The following is a 25,357-nucleotide window of genomic DNA, read 5'->3' on the forward strand; positions in this document are numbered from 1 at the left end:
GCATTATGACTGGCCAAGACAGACACTGCTATATGCCTGGCAGTAGGCAGAAGTCACTGTAGAGGAGTGGCTGGGATGGGGGGAGTAGAGAAAAAAGCAACAAGGACCAGATCATTTTTTGGCATTTTACCATCAAGACAAAGACAAGTGTTAACAATAGCAAAAGCAAAACACCTTAAAAGATTAATATTCAACTTTCCCATCCACCCAAGTTTCACACGTTATATCCTTCTACTTTAAACCCTCTTTCCTATTTGCAGGCCTTAGGTTTTCAGACAGGTCTTTGTGAATGAGTTTAATGTCTCCTGGATTTTTAAAAAATATAATTGACATTAATAAACTGCATATTTAAAGTGTATAATTTGATAAGTTTTGACATATACCTGTGAAATCGGTGCCACAATCAAGATAGTAAAAATATCCATCATCCCCAAAAGTTCCTCTTGCCCCTTTTTTAATCCTTCCTTTCTGCCCTTTTCCCTGGGAGCTTCTACCCCACTGTGATCTGCTGTCTGTCACTGCAGATTAGTTTGCATTTTCTAGAGGTTTTAGAATGGAATCATATAGTATGTGATCTTTTCTTGTTTTCTTTTAGTGAACATAATTAGTTTGAGAGTTATCCCTGCTGCATTTATCAGTAGTTTCATTTCTATTCATGCTGGGTAGTAGTCCATCATATGGATATACCACAATTATCCATACACCTGTTGATGGATATTTAGTTTTTTTCCAGTTTTTGGCTATGACTAATAAAGCTATTATGAACATTTACGTACAAGTCTTCGTTTGGACACATGCTCTCATTTCTCTTTGGCAAATAAATTCCTAGTAGTGGAATGGCTGAATCATATGCTAAGTTTATGTTTGACATTTTTAAAAACTGCCAGACTGTTTTCCAAGATGATTGAGTTGTTTTTTGTTTTTTTTTGTTGTTGTTGGGTTTTGAGAGTAATTTTTAGATCCCCTGGATACAAGTCTTTCATCAGATTTGTTTTGCAAAGACTTTCTCCCAGTCTGTGGCTTTTGTTTTCATTCTCTTAACAGTGTTTTTTGACAAGCAGAAGTTTTCTTTTAAATTTTAATGTTCAGTTTATCCATTTGTTCTTTCATTGTGTGTGCCTTTGGTGTTATGTAAGAAATCATTGCCTAATCCAGGTCATAAAAATTTTCTTCTGCGTTTAGATGTTTTATGGCTTTTGGTTTTACCTTGAGATCTGTGATCCATTTTGAGTTAATTTTTGTGTCTGGTTCAAGATATATCCAAGTTCCTTTTTTGTTTTTGCATAGTATTATCCAATTGCTTATGGAATATTTTTCTTTTTTTTTATTTTTTTAAATTGTGAACTTTAACATATATACATAACAGTGATAACTTTCAATGTACAATTTCACAGGTAGTTAGAGAGCAAATCTTAAAGAATGTCATGGGTCACAGTTCCACAACTTCAGGCATTTTCATTATTGTAAAATATAGCATTCATACAGAAAGGTGTCATATCTCGATGTACTTCTTAACAAGCAGTCATATAGATGGTTTAAAAAATTGTTTTGGGTTACAGTTCCACAATTTCAGTTCTTTCCTTATTAGGCAATACAAGATATATACAGAAAGGTGCAGACCTTCAAGGCGCAATTGAACGAGCAGCTTACAGAGCAAATCCTAAGGGATGCTATAGACTATAGTTCCACCATGTCATTTACCTCTTTCCAGCCATTCCAACACCCAGCATCCAAAAATACATATATAATTATAAAAAGTTTCAGTATTCATAGACCTTTGTTCAGTCTTATCTTGTTTGTTGCTACTCCTTCCTCTCTTCATCTCTTTCTTACGAGTATTTTTATTATTTTTTTTTCATTTTGTTTGGGGTTACTATTTCACAACAGCTTTATTATAATGTTTGAAAGAATAGTTAATAATGATTAATAATTTTCATCAAAGCTGTATTTTCTCTGTGTGGTTATTTCTAAGAATAGTATTGTTTTAGATATAAAACATGACCAGTTATGTAAGAATCATTGTATGTGTGGGTGATCTGTTAGAGAAATGAAAGTTATTTTTTATTTTATTTTATCACAGCAATCATTGTTCTTTTACCTTTAGGTTAGGAGGCTGTGCTCTTCTGTGTTATACGTAACATTAATTGTAAACTCCAATTGTATCTCTCAATGACTGCACAGACATCAGTTGGAGTTAGCAAACTTTTCATTTCCTGACAACTTACTGAAATTAACTAGTTCATTATGTCATAGTGTTCTTTAAAAAAAGATTCTTAGATGCAATATTTAACATTTATTATGTAAAGTATTTAATATTTTGTGCCAGAAGAATACAAATATATCTGGGAAATGTGTCTTTTTTATCATCATCATCACCATCATCATGTTTCTGGTGTGCTTGGGAGATTATTTTCTTATGTTAGTAAACCATGTATTTGCATTTAGTCACTTTATAAAGCGTCTAGACTTTATGCTTGTTTATTCCCCACATTTTTGTGATCTAGGCTATAGCAGGTATAGAAGAGGATCCTGCCAAGCTGCCAGTTTAGACTCCTCTTTGTCCTTCCAGACAGGACATTTATATAGACTCTAGACAGCAGACAGGCACAAATGTTTGGCATATGACTGAATTTTAAAATGGGTGAAGGTCAACCACATGGAGGAAATGAGAAATGGTATTTGAGAAATTTGCTCTCAGCAGCTATAAACTTTATGAATGATACTCGATTATTCAATATCATAAAATCGTATGTACTAAGAGAAATAAACATTGGAAGTGGTTTATCATTGTCAGACAAGCCAAGCACATAAGAAACTGATACAACTTGACTTGGAAAATGATATAGCTAAACTTGTTTTATATGAAATATGATGCTATTTAAAAATATACATCTCCAGTACTTTTTTTTCTAGAGTTAGACGTGAGTTTAATAGGACTTACTTACAGGAGTTATGGTTCCACAGCAGCTGTGGGCCAGAAAAGATGGAAATCAGAGCTCTGCAAAAGCAGGAGGTATGGGGATGGGTATAAGGGTTAGTACAAGGAGGGTGTGAGGACAGAGTCATCAGGATCTTGTGATACAAGGGTGTGGAGATTTTTATCCACAGTGATCAGGGGAGGGGAGTTTCAGTGTTTTGTTGAGGATACATTTCTTCCTTCCCTGGGAAGGTCTGATGACTTTTAACCTCTGTTCTGGTCAGGTAGGCTGCTATGCGAAATCTCTATGGACAGGAGGGGGCCCAGGCACTGTGCCCCCACAGTGCACCCCCATGTAGCAGAAGGACATTGACCACAGGACAGACATTGCATCCATAGACAACAGAACACTAGAAGTCCCCCACCCCAAAAGAGATAACAAATTTACAAAGAGATGCCGCCATGGCCAAGAAAGGGAATTTAACCATTTAGACAAGGGGTCTACTGATAATAGCTGAATTCTGCCAGGCCAGTAAGATGTTCCATGCAGTCCAATTCACAGGGGTCACAGTCCAAGAAAGGCTGGTATCACCTAAAGGTGGGTAGTCCATGCAAACCCAACATTGGGTTCAATTGTGGGCATGAGTTACTGCTGAGGCCCATTGCAGGGAGGTGTTTATGGGGAACGATAAAGGGTAATTACATGCTACAGATCTGTTGGTTGATAACGAGGTACCAGTGAGACACATAGTCCTGCATAAGGCTCCCCCTGGGAAAAGGAGGCCCTGGCTTATTACGGTATTTGGGATAACTCCTATTCCCCAGGGATTTAGGATTCCTAACCAATGTGGCTACATAGGTCAGCATCAAGGTCAATTGACCTTATTTTCCCAGTTTTGTATGGTCTGAAGCACAGGCAACAACAAATTGTTACTATTTCCCCACTTAGGCTGTAAAGCTGCTTACCCTTTAACTTGGATTTGCATTGGTCCTGCCATTAGCATTTCAATAGGAGCTGGGGCTGCAGCTCTAGGTTTGGAGTTCAGGCAGGTTAGGGTCTGATAAAACCTTTTTATTGTAGGGATTTTATAGTCCACAGCCCATGCCTGGGTCATTTGTTCAGTTAAAGGGATCCCCTGATCACTGTCTATTTGTTTAGGTATGCCATACAAAGCACATACCTTTTCTAAACAGCTGATGGTGGCACAGCTGATGGTGGCCCGCTGGTTTGCCTTCCCCACTGGGAAAGCTAAACAGAGTCCTGGAGCCGCGTCCACAGCAGTAAAAGCATACCTGAGAACAGAGGGGACTGATCTAGTCCACGAGTCCCATCTGGTGTGGTAGCCTATGTGGTCGACCCAGGGAGCATGGAGGGCACTCTCTAGTGTTGGCCCCTAGCTGCTGGCAACAGTTACCTTTTGTCTTTGGCAGGCGTCCCAGATGTCTTTCCACAATTATCGGTAGTTCAACAGCTACCTCAGGTGCAGCAAGTTTAGCTGTTGAATCTTCTATATAGGGCACCAATCCGAGAATCACTTGCATTTCTGCATTCAGAGGGCTGGTATTGAAAAAGCATTGTAGCAAGTAGGCTCTCCACATGGCCATCTGGACCATGTGCTCAGCTGGGCACTGCCAGAGCGTGGCTTAGAAGCTGTGTCAGTTATCCACCCCTGAATAGGGATGGCCATTTTTAAGGTGTCTGTGCATCTTTGCATGAGTCCTTCCACTTGTAATAAGGCATTATGTGCAGCACACAGTTGCTTTTTCAGGTGGCTGTATCTCAGTTCTGCCCCTTTCTATAATGGTGACCAAAGCCAAGGGGCATTGGTTTAGAATGTTGCATCACCACAGACCCCACCCAAAGCCAGTATTAGTGCTGGCTACATCCAGTTCACAGGGCAGGGCTGGATCTCCACCCAGCAGTGCTTGTGCCTGTGCTAATGCTCTTTTTGCCTTTTTAAATGCAGCCTATCGGGAGGTGTTCCATTCCCAGGGATAGCCTTTCCTAATCAAGAAATATAAAAGTTTTAATATTTGGGCTACGTGAAGAACAAAGGTTTCCAATGCCCCAACAATCCCAAGAAAGTCATTAGTTGCTTTGGCGTTTGTGGCATGGGGAAACATTGCACCTTAAAGACAGTTACTGGTTAAGTGAAATAGAGTTAAACTTGTGGGACTTTTCCACTTAGCCAAGTCCTCTGCCACAAGACTGTGGCAGATGGTCAGGCTTTGTACGTAAGCCTTAGGGAACACAGTAAAAGTCCATTGTGGGTTTCCCCAGGAGAAGGCAAATGCAGGCTGGCTTGATTTTCCTAGGGAGATATTACAGGAGATAATTTGTTTTACAGTGGTGGTGGCCTGGGAAAGATGGGAGTTAGCGCTCTGCCACCAGTACTTTTTTATTTAAAATACCTTGTTAATAAAATCTGTTTACTTCTAGCCGGCAGAATCAATTGAAAGACCAACAGCAACAGCAAGTGGTATCATTGTGCCCCGATGACACAGAATGTCTGACAGTCCCAAGGTACAAGCGAGACCTGGTTCAGAAACTAAAAATTTTGCGGCAAGAACTTTCCCAACAACAGCCTCAGGCTGGCCACTGCCGCATTGAGGTTTCCAGGGAAGAGATTTTTGAGGTAAACTAATGTCTTATTTTAAAAATAGAGAAAAAATTAAATTTTAGTGTTTTATTCTCTCTTTTCCGAGTATACTTTTTGGGGTTCATATCTCTTTAGAACTGGAGGGTTCTCATTAACTTCTTTATTGATTGGGGAGAATAAAGGCAATAATATGGAAGAGATTTTATATATAAAATGAGCATTTGAAAGGGATGAAGAGTGTTAGATGTTCTGGTTGGTTCAACTTGGTCTCTGCATTGGAAATATTAGTTAACAAATTTTAAAAGACTACAAATATATATCCCTTAGTTTCTAATTCTTCCAAAAGGTAAGAGGCTCCTAAATCAGAAAATTATTTTGTTTAATTACTATTAGACTGTCTCTTGAATTTATTGAAATCTTTCTTTTCTGGCATATTCTTTTATCTTTGGATTATAGCCCTAGTAATCAGCTTCAGAGTTCTTCTTGTAATAGGTTACAGAAGTCAAAGGCAAGGCTTTCCTACTTGGAGCAGTCTTGGACAAGACTTGTTTGGGGACATGATACTGCTTTCCTTAAAGTATAAACTTCATTCTTTGAGACTAGTCTGCCCTTGTTCATAGTCAATCATTTGCATTTAAAAATAGTATAAAGTTGTCACTTTAATGAAGATGCATGTTAATGATTACTTATGTTCTTTTTGTTTCTTACCTTTACTTACCACTGATGATTGTTACCTAGAATTAGGTCAGCCAGTTTTTGAAAAACTTGCCTTTTTATCAAATTCTGTTTTAATATGTGAGAGGAATTACTGCTTTGTTTCATGGAACTAAAATAGGAAGTTTCACACTTAGTTGGCTTACAATGAAATATTTATCAAATGACTTGATTTTAGTAGTAGTATGCTATATCAGTTTTTTAAAAGTTCCATGAAGTTTAAAATGTGTGGAGTTTATCCATTGATTTGATTGTTAAAAAAAGTTCACATTATTTCAATAAAGGTTTTGTGGGTGGAGTGGGAGGGAGAGTTTAAATAATAGGTTAAAAGCACTTAGTAATAATAGTATATTCAAAATGTTTTCAGGAATCATATCGACAGGTCATGAAAATGAGACCCAAAGATTTGTGGAAGCGGTTAATGATAAAATTTCGTGGAGAAGAAGGCCTTGACTATGGAGGAGTTGCCAGGTAAAGACTTGCTTGTCAGTTAGTGACATGGATCCTTAAACTTCAGATTTAAGATACTTCCTGTGGTGTAACTTTCTCATTGATATTAATTTTCTAGTATAATGTTCCCTAAGGTTTGCAATAGAAAGGATATATTACTAGAAATGTCCATAATGAGGTTAGGGTAGTACTGCTACCCTAGAGTATTTTGGAACTCCCTAATGGATCATATATCCCAATGAGACTTTCTCTAAAAAATAGCCACAGCCGTAAATGGACTGTTGGGAGGACCTACAGGCCCTATTTCTTCTTCATCTCTCTCCTTCAGTACATTTTATTCTCTCTGATTTACATTGTCAAAAACGATCTTGACACTTGATATGTACTCTAAACTGAGTAGTAGTGTTTCACTTTTTCTTCTGTTGCTGTACTTTTTAACCTTGTTCCAAATAGGAAGTAAATTTGGAAATGTTCATATGCCATGGGTAAAAAGAACACTTAAACAAATATTGTTTGAATTTAAAACACATACACACATTCATATATAAATCAATTTGACTTTTTTTTCTAGGTGTGAAGATGCACTTTACGTAAATGTAACTGAAACATTATAGCTTCTGTATTGAAATGTTCCAAGGACCATCATAATTCTCTGCTTCTTCTCATGTAAAACAACTTAAGTTAATTTGCATCTCTACTAATGCCATAGTTGTTATTTAGCATTACTTTATGTTCACTGATTTTTTTTTTTTTCCCATTCTGTGACCTTTTTTATTACCTGCAAATGGAAGATTTCTTTAATTTGGATTTTCAGAAATGATTTCTTACACATCATACTTAGGACTTAATAGTTTCTGTGGAATCCATATTATTTACTCATAATTAGATTTTGCATGGTTATTAGAAAAACTTGTTAAATATTTACTGTTGGCATGTAGGTATTTATAATTATATTGTAAAGGTCACATAAGTAGTCAGGTTTTTTTTTGTTTGTTTGTTTTAAACCTTACTGCTGTCAGGATTTGGGCAAACTAAATGGGATGTGGCAATGGGCTTTTTTTTTTTTTGAACTTCTATCTCATAATAGTACCCAAAAACGGCTGGGTTCTGCCCTTAAACATGTTCTAAACATTTGGGGAAACAAAAGAAAAATTTGGATTTTCCTTAAACAAACACACATACATGCAAAAAGCATACGGGACATGTCAAGTGATTGTATGTGTGTTGGCAAGGTTGCTTATGTGGAGACAGCACTTTTTTTTTAATCTCTAGGGTAGAAGAGTTTAAGTCTTTTATAAGTGGTAGTTATTTGATATAGACTCCATCTCATAGATTTTTGAAACCTAAACCTTTCCTTAACTGGCTATTAATAGTATTCTACTGCATTTGCTAAAAATATATTATTAAATCTATTTAACCCATTGTATCAGACCGTATCATTTAAGTAACTCTCCCTAAGGAATGACAAGAGTTGATACTAGAACTACATCTCCTAAATGCTAGTAGACTAGTGATTTTTTTCTATTTCAGCAAGTTATGGATAACAAGTTATCTTTTACACCTTGGAAAATATAGAGGATTTAATAAGTTTGAGGCAGTAATACTATTTATTACTGTTTAAAACAGGGATGTACACTTGAAGTCAAAATGCGGCATAGAACATGCTGAAAGCACAGGCTTGCCCTTGTGCTCTTTACTTTCACTAGATGCCTTGGAATCTCTGACCATTTATATTTTTATCATGGTAATATTTTAGGGTTATATGCAATAAAAGATGATTAAATTTCCTTACTAAGGCAACATCAATAACAAAATACTCTTGTTCAATATGAGAATAAGTTAGTGCTATATATAATATATCTTAATATATCTATATAAACTATAAATCTGCCATGGTAGAAGTGTACCAGGGTAATATGGATCACATGGACATTTTGAAGTAAAACCAGATTCTTCACTTCGTTTTATATTTACCATGGATTACAAAATTGTTTAGCAATAAAAAGTAACTGACTGGCTGTAGCATCTAATAGTTGGTATTTCTGGATAATGCCTTTATACTCTGTGATGCTCAAGTATAATGAAATTGCTCCAAGGTTGAGTGAGAAGTGACTTCAGTATAATAAAACATGAATTTCATATGTTTTTGGGCATGGTAGATTTTTTCAGTGTGATCTTACATAACTAAAAATAATGCTTTATTTCATTTTATTAATTTTAAAAATTTGCTAAAATGATTAATGAATGGCAAATCTAAATACAAATGTATTCATTAACAAAAAAAGTCCTTTGTCATATCTTGTTTTTTTTAGGGAATGGTTGTATCTCTTGTCACATGAAATGTTGAATCCGTACTATGGCCTTTTCCAGTATTCAAGAGATGATATCTATACATTGCAGATCAATCCTGATTCTGCAGTTAATCCGGTATGATTTGTAGTTAGGATGATTTGAATTAACTTAGGACGCACAATGCTTTTCATCTTTAAATGCCAATGTAGTTTATTACATAGGAATTGCTTGTCTTTCTCTTAGTCATACCCTCTGACTCAGCAGTTTCTCTTTTAGAATTTTTCCCCAAGTAAATGATTATGGATATGTGCAACAGTTTGGGCACAGAGATGTTTATTGCGTCATTGTTGTGGCCCCACTTGGAAGCAACAGTGTTCCACAAAAGGGGGTTGATTAAATTACGATGTGAAGCAGAATGATGTAAACGGTTAAGAGCATAGATTGTGGAATTAGGGGATCATATCCTGGTCCTGCATTTATTAGCTTTCTGACCTTGGGCAAGCAAGTACATTGACTGAAGCCTCAGTTTCATCATTAATAATAATAAATGCAATCAGAGTGGAGTTGTGACAATTAAATGCGACCCTGCACATTAAGCACTTAGGATAGTGCCTGGTGTATGTTATTAAGCACTCAACAAAATTTAGCTACTATTAATTTATTGTTGTTATGTTATTTCTACTAAGGACATGCTGTATGGCCATAAAATGATATATTGTGGAATAATAGTTAATGACATATAAAGATGGTGTTCATGGTAATGTTAAGTGAAAAGTTTACAAAATTAGTATGATACAATTTTGGTAAATATGGATGTGTGTAAATAACTGAAAGACTCCATACTATAATATATTGGCAGTTGTTTTCTCTAGGTATTATTAGATTATGGTTGATTTTCATTTTCTTTTTTATTTTCATTTTCTGAATATTTTGTAGTGAACATGTATTATTTTTGAAAAAGAATAAAAGCTACTTTTAAGATACAAGGAAGCTTTAAAGATAAGCTTAAAGATTACTTGTTAAATAGAGAAATAAAAGCATTTAAAAATACAACTACCCAACTAAGAAAATAATCTATCATGAAAGACCAAATAGAGCTGAAGATGGTAGAAATGGTTAGATTCATTGTAGGAAGTTATTTATCACAGGAAGGATTTTAGATGAAGGTTCTGCTTGGGGAGCTAGTATTACTGCCAGTGCAGTAATAACAGCTCATGTTAGCTGAGTGCTTGCCATACACCAGGCTCCATTGTCCTGGGTTTCATTGTCTCATTTTAATTCTTAAAGAGACCCTTTTTAGATACTAGTCGTCATCTCCATTTTGCCAGATGTGGAAAGTTAATCCTACAGGGTTAAGTAATTTGCCCTGGTATGCATAGCTAGTAACTGGCAGAATCAGGACTGTAATCAAAGTCTGACACCAGTTTTGTGCTCCTAAATCCACAGTGTTTTGAGGTTCAATTTCTGGCTAGGTCAAGAAAGCCTGGAAGTTTAGAATTGAAAGCTTTTTTCTGTGACAGAGCCAGGGTTCAGCAGAGGAGAGGAGGGTTAGAAAGCAAGATTCTGTAGTAATTTAATGAAGTTGCCAGTGGGACTATAGTTTGGACTTAGTTCTAAAGGAAATTTTATAAGTGACTAAACCCTTTGAGAGAGACATTGACTCTTATGTGATATATTATTTTGTACAGAGGTAGAGAATCTTGAGTATATCCTATAGAAACATTCCCTAATGATTATTGAGCTTTGATAGCCTATTCCATTTAAATAGTTGTAAATTAGAGTATAGATTTGCTACTTGTTATTAAAAAAATAATTTTGCTTAAATATTTAATTTTTATTAAACATTTCCTAGATGTAGTTTTGTAACTTGAGTATTTATATAAACTCTTTTCAATTTCAGGAACATTTATCATATTTCCATTTTGTTGGACGAATAATGGGAATGGCTGTGTTTCATGGACACTATATTGATGGTGGTTTCACGTTACCTTTTTATAAACAGTTGCTTGGGAAGTCAATTACTTTGGATGACATGGAGTTAGTTGATCCCGATCTTCATAACAGTTTAGTGTGGATACTGTACGTATTAAATCTTATATCTATTTATTATAGTTAGAATCTGAGCTTTTAAAAATGATGTTACAAAACTGATGTTTTTTAACTTAAAAAAACTATGCACAGAAAATATTAACAGTGGTTATTTGATAACACCATATAAGACTTTTCTTCTTTCTACTGCTTTCCTATATATTTGATTCCCTAAAGTTAGCATTATTTATTACTTTTAAAAGGAAAAGCCTAGTATACTCTATTTTAGACAGTGCTAATTATGATTCATTCAAGGCGATGGAAGTTCTATTCCAATGCTGCATATGTTAGAAAAGCAAATTGCTGCTGCCACTGCATTTAATGAAGTGATGATTGCTAAAACCATACCTTTAAAAGGGTATCTGTAAGAACTAGCTCTGTTTTGCAAGAGGTTGTTAGTTTATGAAGATACACTGGGGATACTTATTTTTACAGAGTACAAAGGTAGCTTTCTGATTGGGTATCTTCTTGCATTTGGCGACTTGGAGGATATCCAGATTCAAGTAGGGCCTATTAGCTGAATGACCAAAGTAACTGAAATTTCACTATGTTTGTTCTAACAAAGCCTAGCTTTGGTCAGGGCTCTTTCTCATTACTCAGAATATGGAATATTTCCTGTTTATGAAGTTTAAAACTCTTTGACTTTTCTGCCTGAGAATCAGGTGGTATGGTAGTATAAGAACTAGTACGAGGATCTGGTCTTACATTTGTCATATCATAAAACTATCTTCATTTTCTGTTTTACCAGTTAATACATATACAGGATCTGAATTTTAGGTTTTCCAGTTAAGTATCTTTTCTTCTCTTTCCTTTCTAGTGAGAATGACATTACAGGGGTCTTAGACCATACCTTCTGTGTTGAACATAATGCATATGGTGAAATTATTCAGCATGAACTTAAACCAAATGGCAAAAGCATCCCTGTTACTGAGGAAAATAAAAAGGAATATGTCAGGTAAACGATTCTACCTTATCAAGCCGGGGAATTTTTAAGTGTTCTAATGGCAATATGGAAAAACCCTTAAGTATTTAGGTAATGATACTATTGCTACAACGTAGGCTAGCTCAGAACTTAGTGGCTTAAAACAACCACCATTTTATTGATCACAATTGTGGGGGACAGTAAGTTGGACAGGGAACAACAGGGATGGCACATTGCTGTTCCATGCTATGCTTGCTAGGGCTGAAACACCGAGATAGCCTCTTCACATTCACACATCTGATGCCTCAGCAAGGATGGCTTGAACAGCTGGCAGTTGGCTGCAATGGCTTGACTGGGATCACACTGTCTGGGGCCTCAGTTCTCACTCAAGGTTGGATTCCTTGGTTCTCCCCTGTGGTTTCAGAAGCGTCTCCCTCTATTCATGGCCTCTCCACAGCAAGACTTCTTATGGGGTGACCGGCTTTGCAGATCATAAAAGTCCTCTCTTTGAGGAAGTCTGGAACCGGCCAATGTCATTTCTGCCACATTTTTTTGTTTAAGTGAGTCACATGCCAGCCCAAATTCAGTGTGAGGGGCTGTACAAAGCATGGTCCATCGAACTGTCTGTGTGAGCTGTCACAGGTAGCAACACAGTAGTACTTTGGCGCTGTATTACTAGTGCTGAGCCTGTTTACAAATGAGTACATTCTGAGTCCAAGGGATAAGTATAAGAAAATATTTTTGAAGTTTTATAAAATAGCCTGTTAATTGAGGAGTTTAGAAGTATTGAGTTAGATAATTTGGCTGATGATATCTAAAGCCTTCTAAAAATAAAACTACAGTAATCAAAATTTAGAGTTTGAATTTAATATATGTACACATAAACATGAATGCTATACTTTTTTATATAGTCTGTCTCAAAACTTAGTAAAATTTTCCTAGTTTAAAAATGAAATTTATCAGTCTCATACTCTGTTGATGGGAGTGAACACTGATATAGCTTTTTTGGAAAGCAATTTGATAACAGCAACCAAAAAGTAAAATGCACATGCCTTTAGTTAGCAGCTCTATTTCCACAGAAATACACTTGTGATTAAAGAAATATGAATGAGGATGTTCAATTAAATATGACTTGCAAAAAAGAAATTGTAAACTACCAAAATGTTTTAGAGGAGAATGATTAAATATATAGATTCACAGAATATGCATGTATTTAAAAGAGAGGCTGTATAAGCTTTCACGTTGAAAAGCAAGTCTTATGTAGGAGCAAATGCTTTAATGTTTTAAGTCATTTAATGTTTTATCATTAAATGGAGAATGTTCAGGACGTCTACATACCAAATACAGGATTTGCGTAAAATAGGGGAACAGGGTTGGTGGGATGGGGAGGCAGGGTGGGGAAGGGAAGGGTAAAAAGAAATATGTTTTCATGTTTTACCCTATATCCATATTTGTTTGACTTTTCTGCATTTGTGTGTATGTATCTGCAACAAGCTTGTATTACTTTCCTGATTTAAAAAATAAAAGAATGAATGGGGGTTTCCTAAGTCCCTCAGAATCTAGCGTGTAGTACTCAGTTCATGGGTCCCACTGTCCAGGATTCAGTCATGTTTATAAAGCACAGTATTAATTCCTAGCCAACTTCAGCTTTGAGATTAAAAAAAGAAAAACTTTCTACAGATGTGCAATTTTGCTGTCCCCTTGAACAAACAAAAATTTAGTCCCCCAAAGAATGTATTACTAATGTATTTCTTTAAGTAGAGAACTATTGAAGTTTGGAAAAGGAAATGTTGATGACAAGTTGGGAAGAAAAATAGTACCAAAATGTGTGAAATGGAGACTTTTCCTGGGTAGAAAGATAAATAAAAGCATATCACTTAGAAATTATAAGTTCAGGTCAAAAGCGTAAGTAAAGTTACACAGTAGATGTAGCTTAGTGTACTTTTTGTTGGCAAAGTTACATTTTCCAGAGTTTTTAAAGCCTCCAGGAAGCATTTGAGTGGCTAATCAAAGTACTTACCATTGGCTTTTACGGTTTCTTCCCATTTTGAATATGAAAATTCTCTTTACCTCTTTTTCCCCCAACTACTTCCCACCCCAAGTACAAACAAAACACCCAACACATTCAGATTATATTTTCAAGTAAAACCAGAAAAATAGTCACTTTTGGTTGAATGGGCTCTTTTATTCTGGTTGTTGGCATGTATAGTGTTTCGAAAAATTTTGACCTGATGCTTTGTAATGTGTTTGTATTCAGACCATCTAAGCTCTAATAGATGTCCAATTTACTGGAAGTTTCTCAGATTTGAAGAGTTGTTTTATTTATGCTGCTTTTGTTAGTAGAAGGCTATCACTTTTTATCTACGTTGAACTATCTCAGCTCAGGATCTTCTGTCCCCATTAATCTGAGATGCTTTTAAGACTTTAGACTAAATTCTTAATGATAGATGCTTGTACAGTGCAATATTGCTAAGCCAGAGGTTCATGATAATTACTAAATATGAATAACCCCTGCCCAATTTTTACCAGGCTATATGTGAACTGGAGATTTTTACGAGGCATTGAAGCGCAATTCCTAGCTCTACAGAAAGGATTTAATGAAGTAATTCCACAGCATCTGCTGAAGACATTTGATGAGAAGGAGTTAGAGGTCAGTGTATTAATCTTGCAACATCATCTGGTGTAACAAGGAAAGACTCAGAATTACTCTGTAACTTAGTTTTGGAGGAACATGGTCTTTCTGATGCATTTGAAGTTTTGTGGTGCGGTGTTGTGAGAATTCCTATTCACAGGGAGTCTTTCATGGTTTGGAATTTCTATGATAAGCAACCTCTTAGATTGTGAATTTGCGTCATTTTTTTTTCCATATTGTCCTTTCTTGTTTTAAACAGATTTCATGTTTTTGTGCACAGTCTCCCGGTATTTTTTTTTTTCCTATTCCCTAAATGATTTATTTAGTTAAAGAAATTTTCACTAATTGGTCTTCATCATAATGAAATTTATTTGGATAAGGGCCCAAGCTCAATTGCTTTCCACTAAGCTTTGCAAGGAAACATTTCACAGATAAGATCATAGGGGAAGTAAAACATTAAGCATAAACTGGGTCTAAACATCCTAGGACTCTTTGGAAACACTCATAAACTAACTTTCTAGATCAGTTTACTTATTAGTTTTTTTTTTTATTAAATTCAGTTTTATTGAAATACATTCACACACCATACAATCATCCATAATATACAATCCACTGTCCACAGTATGATAACATAGTTATGCGTTCATCACCACAATCTATCTCTGAACATTTTCCTTACATAAGAAAGAACCATAACAAGAATAAAAAATAAAAGTGAAAAAAGAACACCCAAATCATCCCCCCATCCCACCCCATTTGTCCTTTAGTTTTTATCCCCATTCCTCCACTCATCCATACACTAGATAAAGGGGGTGTGATCCACAAGGTCTTCACAATCACACTGTCACCCCTTGTAATCTACATTATTATATAATTGTCTTCAGGAGTCCAGACTGCTGGGTTGGAGTTTGGTAGTTTCAGGTATTTACTTCTAGCTATTCCAATACATTAAAGCCTAAGAGTGTTATCTATATAGTGCATAAGAGTGTCCACCAGAGTGACCTCTCGACTCCATTTGGAATCTCTCAGCCACTGAAACTATTTCGTCACATTTTGCATCCCCCTTTTGGTCAAGAAGATACTCTCAGTCCCACGATGCCGGGTCCACATTCATCCCCAGGAGTCATACTCTGCGTTGCCAGGGAGATTTACACCCCTGGGAGTCGGGTCCTACGCAGAGGGGAGGGCAGCGAGTTCACCTGTCGAGATGGCTCAGTTAGAGAGAGAGAGGGCCACATCTGAGCAGCAAAGAGGTACTCGGGGAGACTCTTAGGCACCATTACATACAAGTTTAGACTCTCCTTTGTGGTAATGAGCTTCATAAGGGCAAGTCCCGTGCTCGAGGGCTCAGCACATCAAACCGCCAGTCCCAATGTTTGTGACAACATCAACACCAGTCCAGGTGAGGATGTCCAACAAATCCGCACCTTCCCCCAGATCCTCGGGGCTGGGGAGGGGGAGGCTGTAAATATATTTTTTATTATCTGCCCAGATTACTCTAGGATGTGTCACTGTTTCACTCCAGCCTATACTAACCTACCGTATCTCACTTCCTATTCAAAGTTCCATGCAATTGTGGTGTTTGAACAAATCGACTGTAGAGTTGTACCGTTTAGAAAATTTAGATCCTGTACCAAATAGATATCTATTCCCTTGGTCTCATATGAAAGTTGAAGTTTTAAAACACAGTCAGTTTCACCCTTTATCCTTTGGCCTGGCTTGCCCTGGTCTTAACCAGACCTGCTTCATTCATATCACTAATTGAAGTCTGGGCTCTTTTTCACCTTTTATTTATTTATTTTTTTGACAGTGCTGTATGCACTAATACTGACATTCATATCTGCTGAGCTCTAGCTCTGAGTTTCAGGTGTCTCAGAGATATGCATTGTTCCAGAGACCAATCAGGTTATACCCTAGGGGATCAGCATCTCAAAGTTTAGACGTAGGCCTTACAATTCAGGGAGAGTTAACTGCTGTAAGAGCTTACAATTTAGGGACTATTACAATTATTGTGTCCACGTTAGGCTATGTTCTAAGATTCAATTCTGAGTTTACACATTGTAGTTAGTCCATATTGGTGAGGCATCATCCCTTTCACCATGTTTTCTCCTTATTAGTTTTCTTTTAAAGCTGGTCCTTAAAGGACCTCAGGTCTGGTTTTATAATTAAGACCTTTAACATCTGAATATATCTGAATTTCCACTGAACTAGCTTGAAAAAATAATGAGGTTTTATTTTACCAAATTTCCCAAATGTAATTAGTGGCGAAGGTCAGCATGAAAATTTGAGATCTACAAATAATATAAAACATGATTTTATCTATTAACTCCTGTCTCCTTTCTAAGTAAATATCAGACTTGTTAACAAAATAATCTAAAAAGATTGGCTTAACTCAGTACCATCCCCCATTTCTTTTGTGACTTAATTATTCAGTAGTGAAATGCCCAGAAGGTAGTAATCAGAAGGAGGAGGAAGACCTGGCAGGAATAGCAATAAAGTTGAAATATAAATGCGTTTTCTTCTGTTTATACACGAATGAGGAATTTGGCCTTATAATTGCCATCCCTTGGAAGAAAAGAATTTAAGATATATCTTTAGTGTTACAAATATATCCATAATCCTATTTGGATAACCATGTCCCTATTCAATGTGACTTCAATTCAGTAATAAGAATCTTGTAGAAGCTTTCTCGTAGATTTTGTTCAGTAGGGTTTGGATTTATTATATTGTTCCTACTGCTAATGAAATCATTAAACTTCTTATAAAAATATATGTAAATCATATTTTAGTGTTAAACTGGATTAACAGAGTTGATTATAAAATCTTGGATTTGCAAGTTACAGTACATTATGTTTTATACTATTCACTGTTATGTTATAAGCATGTTAAAAAGATGTCTTAGACCCTAAGGAGATGTATTAATAGTGTCAAAAAGATTTGATATAGTCATCTGTCATGACCCCACATCAGGGTGCCAAGCAGAGCTCTTTTATCAGTGCATTCACATATTTTGTACTTGGATACAATTTTAAGATTTTCAAGCAGATTGTATTAACTCATTTATTTAACATGTTTCTTGAGTGTCTATGCACTCAAGTGGTTGCTTTCACAAGATGTAGTGAAATAGATGTTACTGCTGGGCAAGGGAGGGGGACAGAATTGTCCCCAAACACCAAGCTAATGACAGTTAAAGCTAGTATAACACGGTGCAAGTCCGAAGAAGGCATATAAAAACTGTATTTACTCTTTGGGTCTCAATTTCTGTCCATTTATTATTTAAAAATATTTAGGATTCTATTATGAAATTCCAAAACTTTCATAATTCTTTTCAGCTGGTCATGTCTATCATAATGGTAGTTCTCAAACTCTTAGTAGGAAACCTGAAGACCTGTGGAGTTTTTTTAAATACAACTCCTGAATATTGCCCCAGACTCAAATTTAAATCCCTGACCTGGTGTGTATATTTTGAAAATCTTTATAGGTGATTTTGACATGCGTCTTTAATTAAGAATCACCATATGAGAGCCAACACTGTAAATCTCAAGTTCTATTCTGAGGAATTTTGGGAGTAACTTTGGTTACCACTGGTTCATTATTTATGCAATATTTTAACAGCTCATTATTTGTGGACTTGGAAAGATAGATGTTAATGACTGGAAGGTAAACACCCGGTTAAAACACTGTACACCAGACAGCAATGTTGTCAAGTGGTTCTGGAAAGCCGTGGAGTTTTTTGATGAAGAGCGACGAGCACGGTTACTTCAGTTTGTGACAGGATCATCTAGAGTGCCTCTGCAGGGCTTCAAAGCTTTACAAGGTAAAAAAGCCAGAGGACAGACATAATGTGGCATCAAAGAGTCAGTAGGCATCAATATTGTATTTTTATAGGTATCTTGCAGATGGTTTTACAAGCCATGTGCTTAAAATCAGATTCTCTTCTCACTCTATTTCTTATCTGTAACTGTCATATCTTAATATCTTCTTCTCCTTCCTTATCTTTGATCCCTTCCCAAGAGCCTTTTCTCCTGGGGTTCTCTGTGATTGTAGTGAGTGCTGCATGTTAGAGAACATATGGGGGTATGCTTGCCTTCTGTTTTCTGGCCACCTTGCTTTTTAAAATCTTTTGCACATTCCTAAAGGGGAAGTCCATCTACTTACATGTTCACATCTGAACCTAGCAAAACATATAGCCATCTGGGATGCCTCTCCCTCCACCTTTTTTTTCCTTGTCTTTTAATGGAAAGGGTCAGCATGAGTCATGGGCACCATCTGTTTGGTCAGAAGCACGTTTATTATTGCATGGCATCAAACCATTTATTTACAGCCATATTCCATTTTTAAGAACTGTTTTCTATGAAATAAGCTGTTTAATTTTTGGATGAGTCAGTAGTATTGCAAATAATTGTGGTGCTTCATTTCTTTATTTCTTATGGCCTTTCTTTTTAAAGCTGCTGCTGCTGGTGATGACTGAGGCTATACAAACCAACAGTGCTCCCTGCAGTGCATATGTTGCTTGTTCACAGGGAGACATACTGAGTGTGTGTGTAGTCCCTGTTTAGACAACTCATTTTCAGACTATGCACAATGCGCAAAAGTGAATGTATTTCTCCTGCATACATTTGTATATGGGATGTCTATGTTAACTGAAATTTATTCTGTAAACTGCTCATCTTTTATTCTGAGCCCAGTTTGAGTCATGAAACCTAAATTTGCATTAGGTTCACATCTTTTCAAATCTGATGATTCCTGGAGTAAAAAAAAAAGTGTGTAGTGCTTTTTCTTAGATTGGCCAACCTTCTTTCTCATACTTTTGGGCCATTGATTTTCTATAGAAGATAAAAGTTGGCAAAGAGATTTCAATCCTGTATTTTTCCTCAGACTGAAATGCTAGTCTGTTAAGGAATCCAGCCTTATCCAAGGACAGTTCCAGCTTTCAAAACTCAGATTTTTTCCTGCAGCCTCTTGGTGGCTGGTGTGGTTTCATCAGCATTCTATCCCTATACCCTGTAGTTTATGTATCAGTTTTATTCTGAGATTTGGGAGAGTGACAAATGTACCTGCAGTGATTTGACCCACATTTGCTTCTTTTGCAGGTGCAGCAGGCCCTCGACTCTTTACAATACACCAAATTGATGCCTGCACTAACAACCTGCCCAAAGCTCACACTTGGTAAGTTATTTTTATAGTTTTTTTCCTATTCTGTATAGGTGCTAGTTTCAAACGGATTTGACTTTTATTATTCTTACTATTAAATGGACCTTTAAAAGGAATGTTAAGGGACTTTTTAAAGTGATTTAAAAGTTATTATTTAGAGATTGATGGTAGAACGCCAAAGGGGTAATCTCTATTTTAGAGAAATATACCCTTTTTCTGTTAATTTGTTTGTGTCACACAAAAAGAGTGGTGTTGGCTGTATTTGTATAACCTTCCTAGGCCAGTTTACGTATCTCAAATGAACTGTATAATATCTGATTTGTTTATTCACAGCTTCAATCGAATAGACATTCCGCCCTATGAAAGCTATGAAAAGCTCTATGAAAAGCTGCTAACAGCCATTGAAGAAACATGTGGATTTGCTGTGGAATGACAAACTTCAAGGATTTACCCAGGACTCTATTTATACCCCTGACCAACAGCCTCCTTTCAGCAACTTCAAGGAATGCTGAAATACAGGAACCCCCCCCCCCCTTTTTTTTTAAATTTTAGGACACTGTGAGGGGAAAGGACAATTTTGAAATTCCTTTTCAAGGAAAAAAAGGTCTTTATGCTTTGCCATGAGGCCATATTCAGCTGCTATTTAAAATTAATATCTTGAACCTAAAGAATGCTGACTTTTCCTAAATTTCCAGAGTTAGGCAGTATTCTACATGTAAAGACTACTACTATTTTTATAAAAGGTAACCTGTTCAAATTGCTTCATAGATTTCAAGTCTTTCAAACATCAAGACAACTTCAGCAGTCGGTACAAGTCATATTTTATTTTGATTGAATACATGATTTGGAACAGCTTCTGTACTTGTTCTTTGTAAAAAAAAATAAAATTATTTTGGATTATTCTAACTTTGTAAAAAATTGGCTAAAAGAATCATTATCTTAAAAATAATAAGCCATTGCATATTTAACTACATTTTCCTATAGCAAAGCCTTATATTTTGCATTGTATGTTTCAGCGTAGCCTAAATGAATCGTTTTCCTAATATTTTTCAAGCATGAATTTCCTGGAATACAGCTATATAACTTTATCAAATTCCTAATGCAACCATTTAGTCTACACTTAGAATAGGTTATTTGCTACAATAAGATGCATTTCCGGGCCCCCTGTTTTTAAGAGACTTAAAAAAAAAAATCCCAAATGTTTCTTGAATCAATATGATCAGATATTTTGGATTTACTTTTCATCTTAAATGGAAATACTACATTTTTATAGCTCCTCAGATCATGTGGATGGGATGGGATTTTCATTCTTTTGCTGGGTCAGCTTATCTTTTATATATACTATTTCTATAAACCAAAGTCTTCTGACAAGTGCACCTAACTTATATTGTATTTTAATTATAATGTACATTTCTCTTGAGTAAGCCACCCTAAATCTTTAATTTTAATTGTAATGTATATTTTTATTGAGTAAACCATCCTGAATACTTGTTTAGCTGCTCGTTACATTTTAATTCTCTAATTTTTTTTAAAGGAAAAATTTGCTTTAAATATTATTTAGGAAACTTAGAAAAAGGCCTGCTTTTCCCAACAAAATTAAGTGGGGGTGGTAGGGGTGAGGAATGCGATTACTAAAGAAACAATGATTCTAATGCTACGGTATAAATTACGTTAAAACTGAAGAGTTAATTTTGGAAGTATGGGAATCCTAGTTCCCTTGGTATGAAAGATAATCTGATTTTGAAATGTCCTGATTTAGCTTTCAAGGTGTGTGGCATGTTGCATGATATGGAAGGTAGCCAAAACTCTGGGGTGAGGGATTGGAAAAGTCCAAAATCATGGGTGGATTTTTAAGCTCAACCTTCAGAAACCTGCACTGTTCTTTTTTTGTTTTTACATTGACATGAAATCAAGAATAGCAAAAGCTGACAATTGTTTACATTTTGCTGTTTATAATGGTCAAGTGAATAGGCTCTTTGTGTTGTTTCGTGTAATGGAGTGGTTTCCAGACTGTGTTCTTTGGAGCCAAACGGTTCTTCAGAGGTGTATCAGGAGTAAAGGAAGGGAGAGATAAAGAGTTGGTATTTGAGCAGGGGCCTCTAAGCCCTCTCCACCCCCCTTTATCCAGAACAGCTTCAGTTTTTCTCTTTTCTATTGGGATTCCAAGTATACTTTTTCATGGGGGTGGGGGAAGATAAAAGAGGTGGAAATTTTGCTGCTTAAAAAAAGTTGAGAACTACCTGTGTAGTTTGTAAGTATTTAAATGTGTTTAACTCTGCCAAATTTGACCTCTACAAGTAAGCTAGTCATAGTCATATTGTGCAGTAGTAATGTGTTTATGCCAACCATTTTCTTCCCAAACTTAGCATTTTCCTACTGCTTCCATAGTACTAAAAAAAATCTTGAAATGTACAGAAGTGATTTCTATACTATTTGATCATCAGTAGTTTTGTTTGCACAGTTTGTGCTTTATTGGTTGCAGGTCATCTATTTTATATTGAAGCATGAGTGCAGGCTGTAGTTGTGCCTACTCTTAAAATCTTTCAGCAAAAAGTACATGATGAACATTCTATAGAAACCATAACTGATGTAGTAATGGTGAAATGCTACTGTAAGTTGTTTTAATGTACAGTATAAAGCAGGCAAACACCATCACTTTTTGAGTGCCTTTTTAACATTATTATGATGATTTCTTTAATAGAGCTTTAAATAAACCCTGATGCCAGTCTGGTATCACCACAATTTATTAAAAAACACAATGATTTAGATTTCAATTTCAAAATTACATTACCTGATTACTTCCAAACAGGTGCTAAGCAACAAAAACTCCATGTGTTATTGAACCTTGACCTTGCACCTCATGTTCTAATGTGAATATTTATTTCCACATATCCCTTTTAACTGGGTTTTTTCTTATCGATCCTCTAGTTGCATGATTTCAGGTAGGTGAACTCACATTTCTGTACTATTGCCTTTCATCATGAATTCTTAATTACAAACAGTGATTATCTGTAGAGCTCATATGCAGTACAGAGGTGAGTTTTGTTTCCGAAAGTCGTTTCTTGGTGTAGAGTTTTTAAATAGTGCTGTGTACAGTGTACATTTTGTTTTACACATAGTTTGTTGCCCTGAATTGGTTTTATTTTTACTAGGTCCTTTCTTTTCTTGTATTTACAGTCCAGAGCACAAGTTTCCATTCTTCTTTTAAAAACAATGTAATTTGTTTTATTCACAACACTAAATCTGCTTTGAACTTCTTGGGCATTGAACTGATGGCAGTGATGGAAGTTAAGAGATTGTTCCAGCCATGTTCACAGCTTGGTAGAGCAGCTCCTCACTTCTGTTTTTAAGCTGCACCATGCAGTCAACGGGTGCCATTCGTGGTATTTAACATTCTTATGTTAGGACGGTGATTGTACCAAATGCTGAGTTGTTTTGTTTCTACATGTAATTAGTTCACTTAATGTAATATTCTTCCTTTTCTCAAACTGACTTTAAAAGCAAAATTTTATCATTTTCATTTATTTGTATTTATTAAAGAGTGTTTTAGCTTTGGTATTCTTTGTATGTTCACTCAGTTGTTATATGAGCTTTATCAATAACATCTGTATAAACGGTTTTTAAAAATAACTGTATTTGTCCTTGCTGAAGTTGAGCAATAAAATGAATGCTGTTTGCACTGTCACAGCATCAGTTTTTAAAGAATATTGCGTTTTTAATGCGCTGCTTAGGAAAAATCTGTGATGACAACATATGATCCATAAAATGAGACGTTCAGGAAGAATAACACATACCTTCTTTAGTTGATACTTTTGTCACACTGCAGAGCTTCGGAGAGCTCAGAACCAGTTGGCAGTGGTTGTTTGGAAGCTGTGTGGAGGTAGACTTAAATGGTTGGTCCAGGCTTAATGGGTAAGTGTTCCTGACCTGTAACAATGTCAGGGCTCCGGAGGGCAAAGCTATGGTCCAGGGGCCTCGTATTTGCCATCCCTACCTTGGTGCCAAGCAGCAAAATCTTTAAAATGAAGATGAGAAGTTGTTTTTCCAAGAAGCCATGGACTTTAAGTTTTGTGATTCACAGCTCTATAAATGGCAATGGATAAAAGTCCAGCTAAATACATGGGTGGAAAAAGGAATGACTAGAGTATGTTTTCTTTCCATACTCCAGAATATGGTCTGTGTAAATCTCTACACAATATAGACTACATGTTAGTAGCAATGTGTTAAAGTTAAAAGAGTAGGTTCAATGGCCATTTTTAATATCCTTTTGAATTTTTTTTGCTTTATCTCATATTGTCACCTTTACTGGTTATATAAGAACATTAAGGATTTCAGTATTGTAATAGTCTATAAATTGCCCCAAAGTTTTATTTGACTATTCTGGGAATTTTTCTGCTGTGTGGTGACCTAAAAAATTTGTACCTTCATTATAATGAAGGCTAACCATGCTAACCACTGCATTTATTTATACTTTATAAACCCATGTGCTTATAATAATATATGTACAATAGAACAAGAGCCTAGTAACAGGAGAAAGGAAGTAATTATGCCAGAAAAAGGGTTACTTCCCTACATCAACGTGCTTAGCTAACTAGATAAATCAGATTTCATTTATATATCACATGCTATTAAATTTTATTCTATTACATACCCTATTTCAGCAAGCTCTGCATCTCAGATTTGGTTTTTTAAAACAATTGGTTTTGCCCTCCCTGGGTGTGACACCTTAGATCGGGAGGCAACCCTGCCTTCCTTGTGGTGTGTTCATTTTACAATTGCCAGCCATATTGCTATCCTGTTACTTTGGGGAGAGGAGGCTGTATTTCCAAGGTGATATGCTCAATTGTTGACAATTAGCATATCTTTTATGGATGTTTGCGCTGGGATTTATCGAGGGTATCATTTAGTCTCTAATATGAATTGTAAACCTCATTTCTGTCTCCCTTATAGAGTCTTGTAAGTGAAGGAAATAGGCACTTGTAGCAGCCTGTGGGGTGGGTGAAGGACCCTTCTAAGATGTATTTCAGCCCAGCAATTGGAAGTGCAGGTGAGGGCGTTTGTGAATCAATTGTTCAAACCACTCCTCCCAAAGATTGTGATGGCAAAAAGGTAGAGAACCATTGCAAGAAAACAGTTAGATATAAATTTCAGTAACTCATGGACTAGAAAAACAAAGTTTTAAAGGCAGTTCAAGTCTGTTTGGATTTGGTATTTGACAGATTCCTCTATAAACTGCAGCTTAAGCCCCCACCCAGTTCAGATAAACCAAAGGAGGGTCACTCAATCCTGTCTGTGTCTCTTAGTGATACCACCTTGTGCCTTGCCCTTCTTGTCTTCCCAATGTAGACCTTCCTCTGTTTTTACCTGATGCTTTGTTTCTACTGCAAATAAATTTCCCCTACACCTTTAGCCTCTTCAGCCCCTTCACTTAATGGCCCTATTCTTCTGGCTTGCTTCCAGCACTGGCTCTTTCTTCTCCTTCCTTCCCTTTCAAGAGGAGGCAACTAATAGTTAAACACACACATACACACACAGGTACACATAGTTCAAAAGAAAAATCATCACCTTTTTCCCCCATCCCTAAGTCT

At 36.1% G+C, this 25,357-nt stretch overlaps 1 protein-coding gene across 2 annotated transcripts in view; it reads left to right on the top strand.

Annotated features, from left to right (window-relative positions):
* The window catches only part of SMURF2 (SMAD specific E3 ubiquitin protein ligase 2), a 158,048-nt gene extending 134,574 nt beyond the window's left edge, over window positions 1-23,474 (top strand). For both annotated transcript variants that reach the window (XM_037810230.1, XM_037810231.1), the window contains 9 exons: window positions 5,358-5,553; window positions 6,599-6,702; window positions 8,994-9,108; window positions 10,874-11,052; window positions 11,879-12,016; window positions 14,513-14,633; window positions 18,231-18,432; window positions 19,709-19,784; window positions 20,103-23,474. In XM_037810230.1, the coding sequence (XP_037666158.1) occupies window positions 5,358-5,553; window positions 6,599-6,702; window positions 8,994-9,108; window positions 10,874-11,052; window positions 11,879-12,016; window positions 14,513-14,633; window positions 18,231-18,432; window positions 19,709-19,784; window positions 20,103-20,202 (1,231 nt within the window). In that variant the 3' untranslated portion in view covers window positions 20,203-23,474. The remainder of the gene's footprint in view (window positions 1-5,357; window positions 5,554-6,598; window positions 6,703-8,993; window positions 9,109-10,873; window positions 11,053-11,878; window positions 12,017-14,512; window positions 14,634-18,230; window positions 18,433-19,708; window positions 19,785-20,102) is intronic.
* Window positions 23,475-25,357: the final 1,883 nt, after the last annotated feature.

Source organism: Choloepus didactylus, chromosome 18, assembly GCF_015220235.1.
Source record: "Choloepus didactylus isolate mChoDid1 chromosome 18, mChoDid1.pri, whole genome shotgun sequence".
Lineage (NCBI taxonomy): Eukaryota > Metazoa > Chordata > Mammalia > Pilosa > Megalonychidae > Choloepus > Choloepus didactylus.